Source organism: Bombus pyrosoma, linkage group LG6 (assembly GCF_014825855.1).
Source record: "Bombus pyrosoma isolate SC7728 linkage group LG6, ASM1482585v1, whole genome shotgun sequence".
Taxonomy (NCBI): domain Eukaryota; kingdom Metazoa; phylum Arthropoda; class Insecta; order Hymenoptera; family Apidae; genus Bombus; species Bombus pyrosoma.
Genome location: NC_057775.1, coordinates 2,207,772 through 2,225,599, shown reverse-complemented (window position 1 = coordinate 2,225,599; position 17,828 = coordinate 2,207,772). Strand labels below are relative to the sequence as shown.

Sequence of the window (17,828 nt, the reverse complement as noted above, 5' to 3'; positions counted from 1 at the left end):
ACACACACACGTATTTGAATTCTAAAAATATTTCCTTTAATACCATAAAAACTATATATCCACATAAAAATATTAATTTAAAATCTTAACTCCTGGAAATCACTCTTACAGAAAAATATTACTGGTTGGTTAGTAGTACACTACTAATTCCGAGTAGCGTACTAATTTAAATTTTTTTTCTGTAAAACCATCTACACATTAAATTCAATCGTATATTTTCACACCTACAATAAACATCACATCCCAGTGTGAATACCAAATTTTTTATATTAATGATTATATTTCTTTTTAGAACCAGAGGACGATGAGTGCACGGACGTGGGGTCAGATTGCGCGGAGCTGATTGACAGGCTGAGGACATGGCTGTGCCATTTGCAATCTGTGAAAAGCCGCTGCTGCGCGTCCCTAAAGACGATCTGCGCCGCTTGATGTGCAACTTTGAACGTAGTTCTTCCTGTTCGTTAAGGAGTTCACGTGGCTACGCATCCAGAGACCACCACAGATCCGACATCGAACACTCGGCGCGCACTCAGCACGCGTTCAGCTCATCGAGCAGACCATATTCTCCATTGGGAGATTGGGACTTAGACGAATCATGTGATCTACGATGTCGTTCGGTCAGCATTATCTTTAAAAGACGGACATCTTACCAAGTTCTTAAATGCGCTCCCGGTCGAAACCACATGAAAAACGAATGTGTAATTCAATTTATTAAGTAGTTACATAATCTCACTGTGTTACCCAGAGTATAATTTCGTCCTTTCTACTTTCTCTTCTCTTTTTCTTGTCTTCTTTCTTTCTTCTTTTCTGATGCAATAATACCGCGATACGATAATTGTTTACGATAGTACCGCAGGAGCTTTGTACAGACAACAGGTGTGAAGTTATGAATATGTCGAGTACGAACAAAAATGTTCGATCAATGTATCTGATAGATTTGATCGTATATTTATTCGATGCATCGCGCGGGAGACTTTTGTGTTACGATAGAAATACGATACATGCGTATTAGTACGAACGCGCAAGTGCACGCCAAAAACGAGCTTCCCCTAAAATCATGAAAATTATAGCGCAAGGCAAATAAATGGTGATTATACGATGGAACCGTGCGTTCCCTTTTTGCTAGTTTATTTTTGTGAATCTTTTATACAAATTAAATCGCTAAACTGAGACAATTTCCTTAAAAGAATACTGAAATTATTTTTGGACTGTCTCTGATAGTATAGATATGTTTCAACTACTTATATTTTATATTATTATGTTTAAGTGTTGATAATTGGGAAAAGATAATTTAATATTTGTAGACAGTATTCATTAATTGGATATAATATATTGTGATACAAATGTACATATTTGAAAGACAAATTTTAGAAAATTTTCTCGTCTCTTTTTTTTGTATAATGTCAATTTAATAAAATGATCAACTATAGTTTTCTCATTCCTTTATTATATTATTAATATTCTTTTTATTATAAGGCTTTTCTAAAAAAATATATACCACTTTATTGTATTTAAGACCTACTACCATGTAACAATCCTGGATTGATCTATTATCCCTTAACAACTAATTTTATTATCTCTTAACTACATTTACATATAAATAGATTTTGTAATGTTTCCATTGGTCACATTAATTACTATATACCCCAGATGCTAGATAAACAGATATGTCTCTAATAATTAACTATTAATTATTATTAGCATATCGCAAATCTTATTCTTGCTAATAGGAATTTCGAATATACACTCCATATAAATCTTCTTTTTAAATTAATTGAAATTCATGTATCAATTCGCATAACTTATTTTAGTGAAGATACAGCTAAGTATATCTTTATAACGAATCATCAAAAACCACGGTGATAAGACAGTTGCTGACAGAAAAATTAATGTCTGTTAATGATTGATGTAAAAAATCCTATGGTGGAGTATGTAATGCAGGTCTCTATATAACAATTGTATACACCATTATATTTTATATAAAATATTCTATTTCTCTTACAATAGATATATCTTGATGAATGATATGTGCTGAGAGAAACAGAAATAATGGAGGAAAAATATTCTGCATAAAAAATATAAATTGAAGATACTTGAATATTACATAATAATATGTTTATTAAAGTAATATAAATGACGTAGAATAATAATTTTTGTCAAGTGACAATGTGTATGAATAGAACACACATAGAGTACAATATGAAAGCATTAAAATCCATATGTTACGGTAAGTCATAGAGATGTATATTACCATCTGCAAATATAAATAAATAATTTTATCATTTATAAACTATTATAATAAATAAATCTATAAATTACACAAAAAGTGACTTATGACAATAATTATCAGTTACTAGAAAATAGCTTAAAATATAAATTAATCTAAATTATTACATGTACATATTATTACATATACAAATATATATACAAATACATATACAAACATATACCTCACATATAAATAAAATAAAATTAATAATGTTAAGTGCAATTTATATTTTATTACATTAAAAAATTTATAATACACGTGTCATTAAACAATTTTTAGATCTATTCCTATTTCCTCATATAATTCTGTTTTGCTACTAGGATAGTTATCCAATATACAATCTAAAATATCAGTACATAGACGTTTCCGTTTTGAATATTCACGTGAATATTCATTTAGTGCTTCCTCTGCTTTTCTTTTGGTTTCAGTTAAATCTTCAGTACCACTTGCTTCCATTAGACTATCCAATTTATCTGTCAATACTTGAATTCTTTCTTTAAGTTTAACTTTCTGTTTCTTTGCTTCTTCGATTGTAATGGAAGACTTTATAGATAACAATAAAGCCTCCTGTACTTTAATTTCTTCTTGAAGCTCTCGATACTTGCTTTCAACTTCATTAGCATGATTTTGTAATTCTCTGTTTATCCTCATTAATTCATCCATATCGTGAGATGTATCCTGCACTGCACAATAAATCTTTTGTTTTCCATAAACCTGATGCAAAAATCTTTTGGTTAAATTAATGTATTTTTATATTAATAATGAATATCTTACTTTTTCAAATATCTTTCCTTCAGCAACCAATTTATCTATAGCTTTTTGTACAGCTGTTTTACCATATTCATTATGAAGATTTGAAACTAAATCATTAATACTATAAGGTCTGTTTTGTGTTTTCATATATTTATATACAGTGTCCGTCATTGTTATCAATTTAGTTTATTCCTTTCCTTATGTATTACATTTAAACTACTTTCACAGGTTATTTGATACCTATTTGAAAAGTTTCATTAAATAGGATACTAACTATAGCATTTAATTTGAAATGAAAACACATTATGAATTGCATTCATTATGAAAATTAATTTTGTCGTACATTATTTTTACCTGTATTAAAAAAATTAACACACTTATAACATTAATTAACAATTAGTACCTTAGATTCAAGCGTTATCAAAAATGTTTACCCGTGTTTAGATTAATATTTAATATTTTTGTTACTTAGCATAAAATTATTAACTATTTTTATTCTTATTTTTTGTGCTTCACTAATATCACTTTGAACATATCCACGCAGCAAGCGTTCTTACTAAATCTATAAATCACGTGACTTCCTTCATTGTTTCTAGTCAGTGATTGAAAGTGCGGGAAATTTAATTACTGCAATTCAATCCATATATACTAGTCAATATTACATAAAATATCGAGTACATAAATAATATGATCTTTATAGAAATTAAAAAATAATCCCAAAACTATTTATTCTTCTTATGAAAAAAAACAATAAATTATACTATTTTTCAAGTTCTATATCGTACATTGCATATGGCAACAAAAAGATAGTACTGACTGATCCAAGTATTTACATCAAAATTCAACTCGCCAATTCGTTTAATGTTATAATAATTGATCGAATGACAAAAAAATTATTTATTATCTTCAATTATTTTTACATTTTTATAAATGTAACTAGCAAATTAAACCAGATGCTACTGTGATATAACACGCGTAATACGTTACGCAGTATACTGTACTTATTGTCTCAACTAATGCAACGTTTATTACTCTTGATACCTTTATAGAGTCATAAAACTGAAGCATTACCATCTTTTTGCTGCAGTATGTAATATATTTACGACACTCGACATACTTTAGTAAACAGAAAACAACGTACGAACTTTGAATCCAAACAGGAATATGAATAAATATCTTGAAGCAAAATCTGGAATGTATGAAAGAGTAACCTATTGGACTCTATTATGTTCGCTTATATATGCAGATAGCGTGGCGTGAACAGAAATTGCACGTTAAAGACGTAGCTGAACGAGTTATCTTCGGAAGATGAGAGTGAATAGTGTCACCGAAGAAACGTTCCACTCTACATCTACTATGGGTGAATTAATCATTGTACAGACGCATTGGATCGTTTGCTATTGCTCACATATGCTAAATCTCCATTACGCTACTGTAAACGTTAATGAACTCGAAAATTTTCGTGTAATTAAATCCTTCCTACAATTAATCCTATTTGCTAATAAATTACATGTCTATATATTACACGTTTATTATATTACATTATATCATTCCATTATGTAATAAAGCAACCTGCTATATGTGTACACGTGTGCTATATACATTATATTGTCTTAATAAATTTTAATAATGCAGCTTCGTAAAGATGTATATTAATTACTGTCTTTTTAAACTTGATAAACGCTACACAAATAACATTAAACTATTTAAAATGACTGGAGTAATTTGAAGAAATAATTAATTTATTAATTTAAAACTTTAATTATAATTTGCGTTAAAAATTTATATGATATAATTATTCCTAATTTGAAAATTCTTTAAATTTAAATGTCTTAACTCCAAGAAATTAAAAGGTCCATGGTTAAGCTAATCAAATCAAAGAGATATATCTTAGGTTTTGAGTGACCTCTGTGTTTACTGTGCGTGCAAAGATTCGATTTGAAAGGGTTCTCAGCGAGTCAGTTGCTTACGAGAGCTCATTGAGAGTACGATAAAACTAGTTTGGCCAGTTTAGTGAAGGAAACAACCTGTGCGTAATTTAATAGAATTTTATAAATATTAGTATGTAAATATACATGTATATGCACTATTAGTACTATGATTCCTAAACTCGGTATAAAATACTCCTTCCTGAAACATGTATGTAACATTAAAAAGAAACGTATTACATCATTGTTATCAAACTATCACGGTATTGTTATCAAATACAAACTAACAACTTCGGCATCCTCACTTTTTTCGTTTCTTCCTCCATGTGAAGTTTATAACAAAGAATTACGTAAAAAATTATCAATCATATTTAGGTATAAATATTTTTTTAATTTAATCTAGTAATAGAGATCACTAAACGTGTAAACATTTTGCTTTACATTTTTCCACTTCAATAACATACCGAAATTAATAAATAAATAATATCATTTTTTAATAATATTTACAAATTTATTACATTATTTGATATTAGTGAGGTTAATGCGGGTTATTTGATATATCCAATTACAAAAATTCTCTCTACGGTTCGATGAACTTTTTGGTTTAGCGCTCCTGATTAAAATTATCATGCAACATGTATATTTAATTATATCGCGAAATTAGATATTGAATTTCACGTAATCTGAAAGTTATTGAATACTATGTTTAAATTGTTTTACACCTGATTACTTCTTGTCTGATTTATCTTATCTGATTTGAAAGAATTTAATTTGCGTCTAAGTAAATATATCAAAAGTCATCCTGAACTACAAGTAGTTCGATACGTATAATTGTTTCTGATCAATCATTGGCGTATTCAAACAGAAAATTATCGATTGCTCTGTAACATATAAAGTCACCAGCATACAGGAGCCCTTGTCAGTATCCGCGAAGTAACTATTGTTGAATCTTTTCCAGGCTGCTTAGCCCAGTACTGCACGAAAAGGATGATTTACATGAGTGTTGCGGCGAGCTCGTCAGTATTACTGTTCCTAATTGGCCTAAGCGTGGGATTAAGCATTAACAATTTCAAAGGAAGCGACGCTCTTACGTCAGCACCACTTATCGATGGGTAAGTGATCTGAAATATTATCATCTTAATAAAAAACACAAAATATGCGGTAATGAAAAATTTTAAAAACATAAGGAATTTTATAAAAACGAAACTGTGTATAATTTGGGTCTATAATTTATTGTAATAATTAGGGAGCATCGCTAGCGAAAGACTACTATCGATATTAATATCGATAAATAAATTTTTATTATTAATCGATTACAGGCTGATATGATCGATTGTTACCATAGCGAATTAGTATGCAGATAAGTTGAACTATTAATCAATAAATGATGATTATACGAGGCTTGAAATATGACAACGAATTATTGTATTTAATTGAAAATAAAGATTAATATTTACTAATCTTTACTGAGACAGATCTTCTTTTTTGTATTTTATTTTGTATAAATCTAATGTGATTTGTAATTCTTTATTTCAGCCACAATGATTTGCCTCACAACTTGTACAAATTATTGAACAACAACTTAGACAATTTCAACTTCACACAAAACCTGACCGACGATGAATTATGGGGTAAAGACGTATGCAAATCATGTTATACTGATCTTGCCCGGTTGAAAAAAGGAAAAATAGGTGCACAAGTGAGTGAAAACACTGCAAATACAAAAGACAGATTATCATTCGAATCTTCGTTCTATCATATATATCTTGAAATAAATTAATTGATTGATGGATTTTCGTTCGTTGTTAATTAACGCAAAGCCTCTTATCATTTCAGAGCTTTTGTCGAAATACGTTTTGTTGCAATATTAGACTGGCATGTAATAATGCATGAATTTCGTTTTGTGCGTAGTTTCTACGGGCGTAAATTTTGTTGATCTCTTTATTCTCTTTCAAACTTATTTTTACTCATTTATAATTAATATATGACGTTTGATATATGATATTTGAGAATTAATTGATAATATAATTGTAAATATTAATAGTTAACACTTCGTTGAGTTATACTTATCAGAAACTATAGAAATGCGATAATCGATTCGTGTCTACATGATTCACGTAATAATTTTCCATTATATGATACATAGATATAACTGTTCGCTATATGGCACATAAATAGTGCCTTAGTTGATAGCTAAAATATAATTAGATATAAAATTCATAATAAGCTAAAATAAAAAAGAACTGCTAGACTATAGTATGTATGGGAAATATTATTACATCATACTGTAGATTGTATTATCACTAGTTTGTATACTTCTCATCGTCTCCGGTATAAATGTCGAAGCGATCGATATTTTATATTATGGTAGTAACGTAAATTATGAGGTTCCAAATTTTATTAATGTGTAATTCCAATCCTTAAATTTTTCTAATTTGTATAGTAATAATAATGAGAGTATAAATAAATTTTAGTTCTGGGCAGCGTATGTTGATTGCTCATCGCAATTCAAGGATGCAGTGGCACTGACAATGAGACAAATCGATGTTATCAAAAGATTAGTCGCTAAATATCCAAACTACTTGCAGTTCGTAACGGAAGCTAAGCATATCGAACAAGCATGGAATGATGGAAAAATTGCTTCCTTGATCGGTGTCGAAGGTGGTCACTCTATTGATTCTAGTTTGGCTGTTCTCCGGCTGTACTACGAACTCGGTGTGCGTTACATGACGCTGACTCATATGTGCAACACTCCATGGTATATTACATTTTTAATCGATCCAAAAAGTTTTGATATGTCATCGAACTTTAATATTGACTAGAAAATCCAATTCATAAAAGTAAAATTTTCTATTGAAGAAATAAAATATTTCTTAGCAGACATCTATTTTGCGATAATGGATAAATAATCTTTTCATAAAATTAAAATAGGATTTTATCTATAAAAAAAAGATAATTAGATCACTTAAAAAAAAATTAATAAACGTGTTTTTTAACGAAGGGCTGACGCATCGGTGGTGGACGATACGTCTGTTCACAACCTTACGAAATTCGGTGAAGTACGTCAAATTTCTTTAATTTCTTCTTCTTATATCTATTTTAAAACTGTATGAATTTTATATTTCAATTATAGGCTATCGTCTACGAAATGAATCGATTGGGAATGTTGGTCGATTTAGCGCATGTGTCTCATAACGTTATGAGAAAAACACTTTCAATAACGAAAGCTCCTATTATGTTCTCCCATTCATCTGCCTTTAGCGTTTGCCGTAACTACCGCAACGTGCCTGACGATGTCCTCTACATGGTTGTAAGTAGATCTACATTGTCATCCTAAATGCTTCATGAAACTGTGTAACAATAAAATATAATTTTGCGCGCATTTTCAGAAAGAAAACAATGGTATCGTAATGGTGAACTTCTATTCAAATTTTGTAAATTGCAATTGTTCGAGAAACGCAACTATCCAAGACGTTGTAGGTATGACATTCGAAAAACTTCAATCTCATGTTTAATGTAATATTTAATATCAGAAATATTATTTAATTTCATTGACATGATAATTTCGATTACATTTCTATATAAAGTTTATCATAATTGCACATCGTATTAAACGCGTTTTCTATTCACCCGACTTGTTTCACTTAACAAAATTGAATTAAAGTTTCAAAACAGGTATCCTGAATTCGCTTAAAAAATTACTGTCCTTATCGTAAATAATTATCTATTTGCCTTTTTGTAGATCACATTAATTACATTCGTAATCTTATCGGAGCTGATCATGTTGGTATTGGAGCGGACTACGATGGTGTAGGATCGTAAGTATAACGCCAATACTACAAATCGCAAAGTTTAATGTTATAAAGATAAGCAGAATTCACAGAAGTATGAATAACATATTTCAGAATGCCAGAAGGTTTGGAAGATGTTTCTAAATATCCAGACTTATTCGATCGCATCTACGAAAGTGATGTGAATCCAAAATGGACCAAAGAGGAACTTGAAAAATTAGCAGGCAGAAATTTGATCCGTGTACTACAAGCCGCGGAAAAAGTACGTTAAAGAATATAATCAGAACGATGTCTGGCAATAATTAAAGAATCATTAAAAATATAATTATTTTTGTGTTTCCAAAGGTAAGGGACTCATTGGCAAAATCAGAACATCCACGACAAGATATCATAGATCAACAAGACATTTACGAAGCTGAAACAACGAGTAAACTTCAACCAGGCTTATGTAACACTGCAAAAGAGTAAGTGCATTCATTTAAAAATACTTTCCTTTGTTTAATCTTTATACTTCATTTATTTATATAAAATCTTATTTATATAGGTGGATTGATTTTGTAAACCATAATAAATCACGACAATAACATGGCATTTATTTAAAGCACAAAGACATGGCACAACATTTTACGAAGAAAAGATTTATTTCCATACGATAATAATACGTAAGATCAATCTGTAAGCAATAAAAATGTAAAATACCGAAAAGTTATTACGTTTAACTAATGGAAAACGTATTTGTCGTAATCTATTCATTCATTTTTTAATAAAAGTATTTATCAATGGCAAAACCCCTGTCAATACGATTATTTATACAATTTTATTACACAGTAATAAGACAAATAAATTTTATATTAAAATACATGTTTTCAATGTCTAACAAATGATGAACAAGAATGCATTGCTATAAATATAATTCTGTATGCACATACATTAGTCACATTAATTAATGTACATAAATACGGTAGTACGTTATGCTTCCAACAAAATACTTTTATTTTTCATACATTTAAAATTGAAAAATGTAATATATTACGATATTTATAACAAAATAAATATATCATATAAGTATTGTAATTCGATAAATAATTTTATAAGTAAATTTAAGTTCAAAATAATATCTAGCCATATCGTTATTGACTAGTCCTTATTAGTCTACTCTCCACTCCGTTATTCATACGACTTTTACATTCCTTTTTGTATAATCAATAAAATCTTTCCTGGAAAGAAACAATCAAGAATATTTCAAATACCTTTTTACATTTATTACTGTAACTTACTCCACACGTTTATACGAACCATTGGCTTTTTCTAGCACACGGATGCACTTTAGGCGGTGCAAAACCATTGAAAGAAGTACTGAGACATATGCTATAGGATCCAAAATCCGTCCAGGCTAACCAATCACCTTGGTGAAATTCTGGCAACATTACATTTTTCAAGATACAATCCATAGAGTCTAAGGTAGGACCCCAAACGCATGAACGGAATTTCGCATCGCTCGCTGGCTAAAATATATTACATAAAATACGGAAGTCAATAGGGCATTGGACTTAGAGTTCATGCCTGTGCCCAATTTTATCCAGCTGATTATCCCCAATGTTAGAAGCTGCTAATGCTAACGGTTATTTAGACTAAATATAGCTAAATATGCCTTTAACAATAAGATCACAGGGTAAACAAAACAATTTGTCGATTTCAGCACAACTTGAAATAAATTGTCTCTTTACATATGATCGTAAGAATTTTTTCAGATTATAATATGTATAAGTTCTTGACACGAATGAACCGAATCATTTGAACAGGGACTTAAAGGAGGAGATATTTGACTCCCAATTCTATATTCTATATTATATGGAATATTAATAATTCTACCTTATACACCGGTATCGGCAGTCTCTCTTGTAAGTTCAACATTTCCTCTATAAAACCGTTGTACACTCCACAATTCATATAATACATTCTAACCATTCCATCCGCCTGACGGACAATCCTCTTTGTGTGCACGAGTGACACCAAAGTATATGCCGATGTTGCATAATATTGTCCCGGCTCGCTGATGATCGAGATACTCGGGTCGATGTCCTCGATCTCGTTGTTAATACATCTTGCAATCTGAGTGTTTCCAAAACGACAATGCAAATTTAACCAATTCAGCAATTCAGCAAAACAAACAAATACGAATTAAGGTGTAGTATGAGTGTCAATCGAGTCACGCATGCATAAGGCTGATTAACTCTATGAATTACAATGTATAAAACAATTTACAAATAATAATAAATTTATGAAAATAATCTACCTTTCTAAAATTTGAATACTATTTGTGAATCTACGTAGGCAACATTGAATGATGTGAAATTGATAACTTTATGAGAACTGGAGTTGTTCAGTTTGGCTTTTATGCGGTTCAACTCGTAATGTAGCAAACGCTCACCTGGTCGATAGAGTATCCTCTGCTACCAGGAAATCCACCGCCAATATCGATCAATTGAACGTCTTTACATCCAATTTCTTTAGCAATCGAGATTAGTTTTTTACACGTTCTGATTCCTCTAGCGTAAGCGTCTGATTCACGACATAGACTGCCGACATGAAAACTAAAGCCCCATAATTTTAAACCAAGGCTTTTTGTCAAATGTATCAATCGAACTGCTTCTTCGTCCGGATCGCAACCGAATTTTGTTCCAAGTGATACCAGAACATTTTTGGCGTCACATCGAATGCGAATGATTACTCTATTGATTATGAAAAAAATAATAAAGATTATTTCAATGACGCCATTCCAAAATATTGTATATTTCATTAAAGCGAATCTGATTTATCGCTGCTGCATTTACTTCGCTTCCGGAAAAATGTCCTTTATCTTAAGGATTTCCATCTCGCTGTCGGCGGTCATTTTTTCTACATTCATCATTTTGGCAAATTTAATATGGGTGGTCCACTTAGCCGGGTTCGCAAAGATTATCCTGTTTGGAGANCACTCCTAGTTTCATTACCATCCGTATTTCTTGCTAAAGAAAATGATAGCAGAACGTAACGTATTTTGCATGTAGACGTAACTATAATAATATTGTATCATTTAAGAAAAATTGATTGAAGATATACTTGGGATGCACAATCGAAATTGACATTCATAACTGCCAAAATCTTTAGGAGAAACGGATCGGCATTGCACTTGACGGCTAAAATACCAAAACATATTAAAAAAGAATGATAAATTAGATATTCTTGTATACAATAATTTCTAGATTTTGATTTCACTTTTAACTTCATTATCTCAATCGAGAAGAATCTATCTATCTTTAATAACAGGAAATATTAATTAATAATAAAAATGTGTTATATCCTTTGTTATATAATTTTCAGGCAATGTTGTATTTGAATTTTACGAATTAATAATAAAATATTACGTCTGTGTTATTTCTGAATTTTATGCCTGAGTGATACAAACAATATCTGATGAATGATATGATAATAACATTAATATAACGTACTCTAGAAAAAAGACATATCTTTTCGAATACGTCTGAATTATCAGATGTACTTTAATAATAGAGATAGAACAAAACATTTCAGACTAATATATTAGAGATCGAGAATTCTTATGTTACCATAATATGGGACAATTCTTGGCATCTTCGCGATCCAATTTTTATGTTTCTGCATCACGTCGGCAACATCAAGAACACAGAACGGTTCTTCCGTTGCGTCATGCTCTGTTTTAATAAAACTTTTGATTATGTCTGTATTTTCGTCCGTATCTTCGAATACTTTCACTTCGTCATAGATCGAGCGTGACATCTTAATAGATTCAAATTTTTCCTGGATGTTGTGTAGTCTGAAAAAACGGAAATTTCCTTTGCATTAAGCTACGACATAAGGATAAAGTTATCTTCTTCCGGATATATATTTGATTTGGTTCACAGTTTGTTCAATAATTTTCCTTTGATTTTAAGGACTTGAATACCATTTGTATGATAATGCAAAACGAAAAAAGTGCAATTATTGGCAGTGACAATTTTGAAGAGGAATTGCTACAAATAAGAACTGTGAAATGAAAGATATCACAAATAAAAATTAATATCTGAAAGATTGGGATTAGCTTAACTGATCAATTAAGTACATTGAAAAAATTCACTTTGTAAAAACACTGAGTGGACTATGAGGGAGAACTATCAGGGAACATCATTGTTAGCTAGTAAATTTATATAGGTATATACGATGAAGATGATATTATTTGATAGCTGACGTAATGAATTATATATCTTTGCACGTTATTCAGTTTTGACTACTGTTTCTGTGTGGCAATGTATACGTATCTTCTTCTTATCAACTTTAAATTTATAACAATATAGCTGTTACCTTATTATTCTTTAATTTTTTATTAATACTGTGCCCACTTTATATATTTTATATTTATATTTATATTTATATTTTATATTTGATTTCTGACCGCCTTTTGTATAATTTGTTTTATGTACGTGTTTAACGTTGCTTCAATAGCGTATAATTGTAACAACTATTTCCTCAACAATTCGAATATATATTTCATTCTCTTCAGCAGTATTGAACCACCCAATATTGAGACCTTAAACAAAGTATGATAGTTTCATACTGCTTGTTCATAGTACGTTGCCTAATATAAGTAGCAAATTATTATATAACTATATACTGATAAAACGTACACAGGATGTGTCACGTAAATGTTAAAAGCAATGTATTTTCGATACTGTTAATTATTCCGCAGAACATTTCAGATAAAAGTTAAATAGTTACAGGAAAAACGTATTCTCATGTATGAGGTTCTCTTTAAGTGTAGGCATTATATTCTATAAGCGTAAAAGTAGTAAATAATTAACCTACTTATGTCGAAAACTATTTAACTTAGTAGATATTTTAACTTTTATTCTGTGAAACTTATCGTATGAAAGGCAAGAAAAGCGCAAGGCACTACTTTTATATTTGTTTTCCTCGTCTTTCATACGATAAATCTTACAAAATAAAAGCCAAAATATCGACTAAACTAATAATTGCTGGACATAAGTGGGGTAGTAATTTTGTTATAGAGAATCTCCAGCTACATGAATTAATGTCTTAAAAAATACATGATTCTACCGAAAGAGGCAATTTTGACCTAAAATTCACCCACCTCACGTGGACGCTAATAACATATAACCCTGAAGACAATCAAATTTTATCTCAAACATTTATCTATATAATTAAGATTATTGAAAGTCTTTCAGGTTGAACTTTTATGTGACTCAACCTGCATATTTTCATACAAAACTATGCCGAAAAAGTATACACCCATACATTTTTTATATACACGAATAAAATCGTTGTCTCTTAAGAATTAATTATATTTACATACGTAACTTTTTCATATCATACAAGACTGAAAAATACTTCATTTACACACTTAGAATTCTGGAATCTAATATATCATTATATTTACAATCAAATAAGTTCAGCACAATTTTTGCAATTCCATATATAATTCCCTGCATAATTTTATAAATAAAGTCAAGTTCGAAGCAATATCTAACAATGTCCATATCAACTGGTTTTTATTAGCTTATTGCTCCTTCCGTTATTCCTGCGATTTTTGCATTTTCTTCGTGTAATCAATAAAATCTTTCCTGGAAAAAAACAATCAAGAATATTTCAAATTCCTTTTTACATTTATTACTGTAACTTACTCCATTTTATGGAGTAAGTTTATACGAACCATTGGCTTTTTCTAGCACACGGATGCACTTTAGGCGGTGCAAAACCATTGAAAGAAGTACTGAGACATATGCTATAGGATCCAATATCCATCCAGGCTAACCAATCACCTTGGTGAAATTCTGGCAACATTACATTTTTCAAGATACAATCCATAGAGTCACAGGTCGGACCCCAAACGTATGAAAGGAATTTCGCATCGCTCGCTGGCTAAAATATATTACATAAAATACGGAAGTCGATAGCACATAGGGCTTAGAGTTCATGCCTGTGCCCAATTATACCTAGCGGGTTATCCCTAATGTTAGAAGCTGCTAATGCTAACGGTTATTTAGACTAAATATAGCTAAATACGCCTTTAACAATAAGATCACAGGGTAAACAAAACAATTTGTCGATTTCAGCACAACTTGAAATAAATTGTCTCTTTACATATGATCGTAAGAATTTTTTCAGATTATAATATGTATAAGTTCTTGGCATGAATCAACCGAATCATTTGAACAGGGACTTAAGGGAGGAGATATTTGACTCCCGATTCTGTATTCTATATTATGGAATATTAATAATTCTACCTTATACACCGGTATCGGCAGTCTCTCTTTTAAATTCAACATTTCCTCTATAAAACCGTTATACACTCCACAATTCATATAATACATTCTAACCATTCCATCCGCCTGACGGACAATCCTCTTTGTGTGCACGAGTGACACCAAAGTATATGCCGATGTTGCATAATATTGTCCCGGCTCGCTGATGATCGAGATACTCGGGTCGATGTCCTCGATCTCGTTGTTAATACGTCTCGCAACCTGAGTGTTTCCGAAACGATAATGCAAATTTAACCAATTCAGCAATTCAACAAATGAAACAAATACGAATTAAGGTGGAGTATGAGTCTCAATCGAGTCACGCATGCATAACGCTGATCAACTCTATAAATTAAAATGTATAGAAGAATGACAATTACTAACATTTCCTTTTAAACCGTTTTTTTGGAATTTACAAATAAAAATAAATTTACGAAATTTGAATACTAATTGTGAATCTACATAGATAACATTGAATGATGTGAAATTGATAACTTTATGAAAACTGGAGTTGCTCAGTTTGACTTTTATGCGGTTCAATTTGGAATCTAGCAAAAGCTCACCTCGTCGATAGAGTATCCTCTGTTGCCAGGAAATCCACCGCCGATATCGATCAATTGAACGTCTTTACATCCAATTTCTTTAGCAATCGAGATTAGTTTCTTACACGTTCTGATTCCTCTAACGTAAGCGTCTGATTCAGAACATAGATAGCCGACATGAAAACTAAAGCCCCATAATTTTAAACCAAGGCTTTTCGTCAAATGTATCAATCGAACTGCTTCTTCGTCTGGATCACAACCGAATTTTGTTCCAAGTGATACCAGAACATTTTTGGCGTCACATCGAATGCGAATGATTACTCTATTGATTATGAAAAAAATAATAAAGATTATTTCAATGACGTCATTCCAAAATATTGTATATTTCATTAAAGCGAATCTGATTTATCGCTGCTGCATTTACTTCGCTTCCGGAAAAATGTCCTTTATCTTAAGGATTTCCATCTCGCTGTCGGCGGTCATTTTTTCTACATTCATCATTTTGGCAAATTTAATATGGGTGGTCCACTTAGCCGGGTTCGCAAAGATTATCCTGTTTGGAGANCACTCCTAGATTCATTACCATCCGTATTTCTTGCTAAAGAAAATGATGGCAGAACGTAACGTATTTTGCATGTAGGCGTAACTATAATAATATTGTATCATTTAAGAAAAATTGATTGAAGATATACTTGGGATGCACAATCGAAATTGACATTCATAACTGCTAAAATCTTTAGGAGAAACGGATCGGCATTGCACTTGACGGCTAAAATACCAAAACATATTAAAAAAGAATGATAAATTAGATATTCTTGTATACAATAATTTGTAGATTTTGATTTCACTTTTAACTTCATTATCTCAATCGAGAAGAATCTATCTATCTTTAATAACAGGAAATATTAATTAATAATAAAAATGTGTTATATCCTTTGTTATATAATTTGCAGACAATGTTATATATGAATTTTACGAATTAATAATAACATATTTCGTCTGTGTTATTTCTGAATTTTATGCCTGATTGATACAAATAATATCGGATGAATGGTACGATAATAGCGTTAATATAACGTACTCTAGAAAAAAGACATATCTTTTTGAATACTTCTGAATTATCAGATGTACTATAATAGCAGGAATAGAACAAAACATTTCAGATTAATAGATTAGAGGTCGAGAACTCTTATGTTACCATAATATGGGACAATTCTTGGCATCTTCGCGATCCAATTTTGATGTTTCTGCATCACGTCAGCAATATCAAGAATACAGAACGGTTCTTCCGTTGATTCATGCTCTGTTTTAATGAAACTTCTAATTACGTCTGTGTTTTCATCCGTATCTTCGAATACTTTTACTTCGTCAAATATTGAGTGAGACATCTTAATATATTTCGATTTTCTCTGGACTACTACTCGATTTTCTACTGTACGCTCTAAGAAAACGAAAATTATCTTTGAATACGACTAAATAAACCAAGATATAAGGAGAAGATTATCTCCTTCCAAATATATGTTTCATTCAGTTCAGAATTTGTTCAATGATAAGATTTCTTTAGTTTTAAGAACTTGAATGCGATTTGTATGATAATACAGGACTTCATGAAATTATACTTTCTAAAAGTGGAAATTCTGGACAAAAGATACTGTGAATAAAAACTGTGAAATAAAAAATGCCACAAATAAAAATCAATATACATAGCCTGACTAATTAATTAAATAAATTGAGAAAAATCGTTCGAACAAGAAATTGTAAGTTATTAAGTAAAAATGTAGGATACCTGCTTAAATCGAAATAAATTTCACCACACTACAAGGGAACATCATTATTAGCTATTAATATATATCCGACGATAGTAATATCATTTCATAATCGACGTAATACTTACACGTTGTTTAGTTTCGACTATTCGTTTTGCTTGTCGAAGTACGCGTATCTTCTTTTTGCCAACTTTAAATTTTCGATAATGAAATTGTTACCTTGTTATTTTTATCTCATTTTTATCATTTCTCATTAATATTATGCTCACTTCATATTTGGTATGAACAATGTTCTCAACGTTTTTGTATAATTTTTACAACTCTTTCACTAATAAAATAAGTATTATATCTTTGAAGCATTGAATCGCGCGATACTGATTCGTTAAACAAGATGTGATAGTCCCATACGTTGTTGCCCTATATAAATAGCAGATTATTATGTACATACTGATAAGACGTATA

General features: G+C 30.6%; 5 protein-coding genes across 16 annotated transcripts in view; 2 read left to right on the top strand and 3 right to left on the bottom strand.

Annotated features, from left to right (window-relative positions):
* LOC122568539 (venom metalloproteinase 3) overlaps positions 1–1,375 on the top strand; it is an 82,214-nt gene extending 80,839 nt beyond the window's left edge. For 7 of the 8 annotated variants that reach the window (XM_043728402.1, XM_043728400.1, XM_043728401.1 and 4 more), the window contains one exon: positions 293–1,374. In XM_043728402.1, coding sequence (XP_043584337.1) covers positions 293–429 — 137 coding nt within the window. In that variant the 3' untranslated portion in view covers positions 430–1,374. Of the gene's footprint in view, positions 1–292 lie in introns of all 8 variants that reach the window. The other variant, XM_043728403.1, reaches the window with a different exon arrangement.
* A 723-nt stretch (positions 1,376–2,098) lies between these two features.
* LOC122568546 (homologous-pairing protein 2 homolog) lies at positions 2,099–4,302 on the bottom strand. Of its 3 annotated transcripts, XM_043728418.1 has the most exons (4): positions 4,164–4,302; positions 3,426–3,649; positions 3,044–3,262; positions 2,099–2,983 (listed from the first exon to the last, which is right to left on the bottom strand). In XM_043728418.1, exons 3-4 carry the CDS (start codon positions 3,191–3,193, stop codon positions 2,534–2,536), a joined length of 600 nt encoding a protein of 199 aa, XP_043584353.1. In that variant the 5' UTR covers positions 3,194–3,262; positions 3,426–3,649; positions 4,164–4,302; the 3' UTR covers positions 2,099–2,533. The 3 variants fall into 3 exon arrangements, with proteins under 3 accessions (XP_043584353.1, XP_043584355.1, XP_043584354.1); XM_043728420.1 differs by lacking the exon at positions 4,164–4,302 and having other exon boundaries at positions 3,457–3,639; XM_043728419.1 differs by lacking the exon at positions 4,164–4,302 and having other exon boundaries at positions 3,377–3,638.
* On the top strand, positions 4,244–9,529 carry LOC122568542 (dipeptidase 1-like). Of its 3 annotated transcripts, none has more exons than XM_043728409.1 (11): positions 4,244–4,382; positions 5,909–6,062; positions 6,487–6,649; positions 7,425–7,708; positions 7,952–8,009; positions 8,084–8,260; positions 8,340–8,430; positions 8,693–8,768; positions 8,856–9,003; positions 9,087–9,205; positions 9,286–9,529. In XM_043728409.1, exons 1-11 carry the CDS (start codon positions 4,331–4,333, stop codon positions 9,323–9,325), a joined length of 1,362 nt encoding a protein of 453 aa, XP_043584344.1. In that variant the 5' UTR covers positions 4,244–4,330; the 3' UTR covers positions 9,326–9,529. The 3 variants fall into 3 exon arrangements, with proteins under 3 accessions (XP_043584344.1, XP_043584345.1, XP_043584346.1); XM_043728410.1 differs by lacking the exon at positions 4,244–4,382 and adding an exon at positions 4,900–5,051; XM_043728411.1 differs by lacking the exon at positions 4,244–4,382 and adding an exon at positions 5,023–5,161.
* A 156-nt stretch (positions 9,530–9,685) lies between these two features.
* On the bottom strand, positions 9,686–13,322 carry LOC122568544 (ornithine decarboxylase 2-like). The gene is given in 9 exon segments (XM_043728414.1): positions 9,686–9,958; positions 10,038–10,246; positions 10,614–10,853; positions 11,173–11,473; positions 11,576–11,715; positions 11,717–11,749; positions 11,844–11,920; positions 12,350–12,576; positions 13,101–13,322. Coding segments are annotated over 8 exon segments (1,236 nt in total). The 5' UTR covers positions 12,540–12,576; positions 13,101–13,322; the 3' UTR covers positions 9,686–9,912.
* A 58-nt stretch (positions 13,323–13,380) lies between these two features.
* LOC122568543 (ornithine decarboxylase 2-like) lies at positions 13,381–17,729 on the bottom strand. The gene is given in 8 exon segments (XM_043728412.1): positions 13,381–14,377; positions 14,467–14,675; positions 15,041–15,280; positions 15,622–15,922; positions 16,025–16,164; positions 16,166–16,198; positions 16,293–16,369; positions 16,799–17,729. Coding segments are annotated over 8 exon segments (1,239 nt in total). The 5' UTR covers positions 16,989–17,729; the 3' UTR covers positions 13,381–14,328.
* Between the last annotated feature and the right edge of the window lie 99 nt (positions 17,730–17,828).

What these genes read in the sequence shown, in the direction of transcription:
- LOC122568546 (XM_043728418.1), bottom strand. Translation starts at nt 3,193, where the DNA reads ATGACGGACACTGTATATAAATATATGAAAACACAAAACAGACCTTAT. An exon ending in AAGGAAAGATATTTGAAAAA is followed by an intron (nt 2,984 to 3,043) that starts GTAAGATATTCA and finishes TTTTTGCATCAG; the next exon opens with GTTTATGGAAAACAAAAGAT.
- LOC122568542 (XM_043728409.1), top strand. Translation starts at nt 4,331, where the DNA reads ATGAGAGTGAATAGTGTCACCGAAGAAACGTTCCACTCTACATCTACT. An exon ending in TCAGCACCACTTATCGATGG is followed by an intron (nt 6,063 to 6,486) that starts GTAAGTGATCTG and finishes TCTTTATTTCAG; the next exon opens with CCACAATGATTTGCCTCACA. An exon ending in TTATGTAACACTGCAAAAGA is followed by an intron (nt 9,206 to 9,285) that starts GTAAGTGCATTC and finishes TTATTTATATAG; the next exon opens with GTGGATTGATTTTGTAAACC.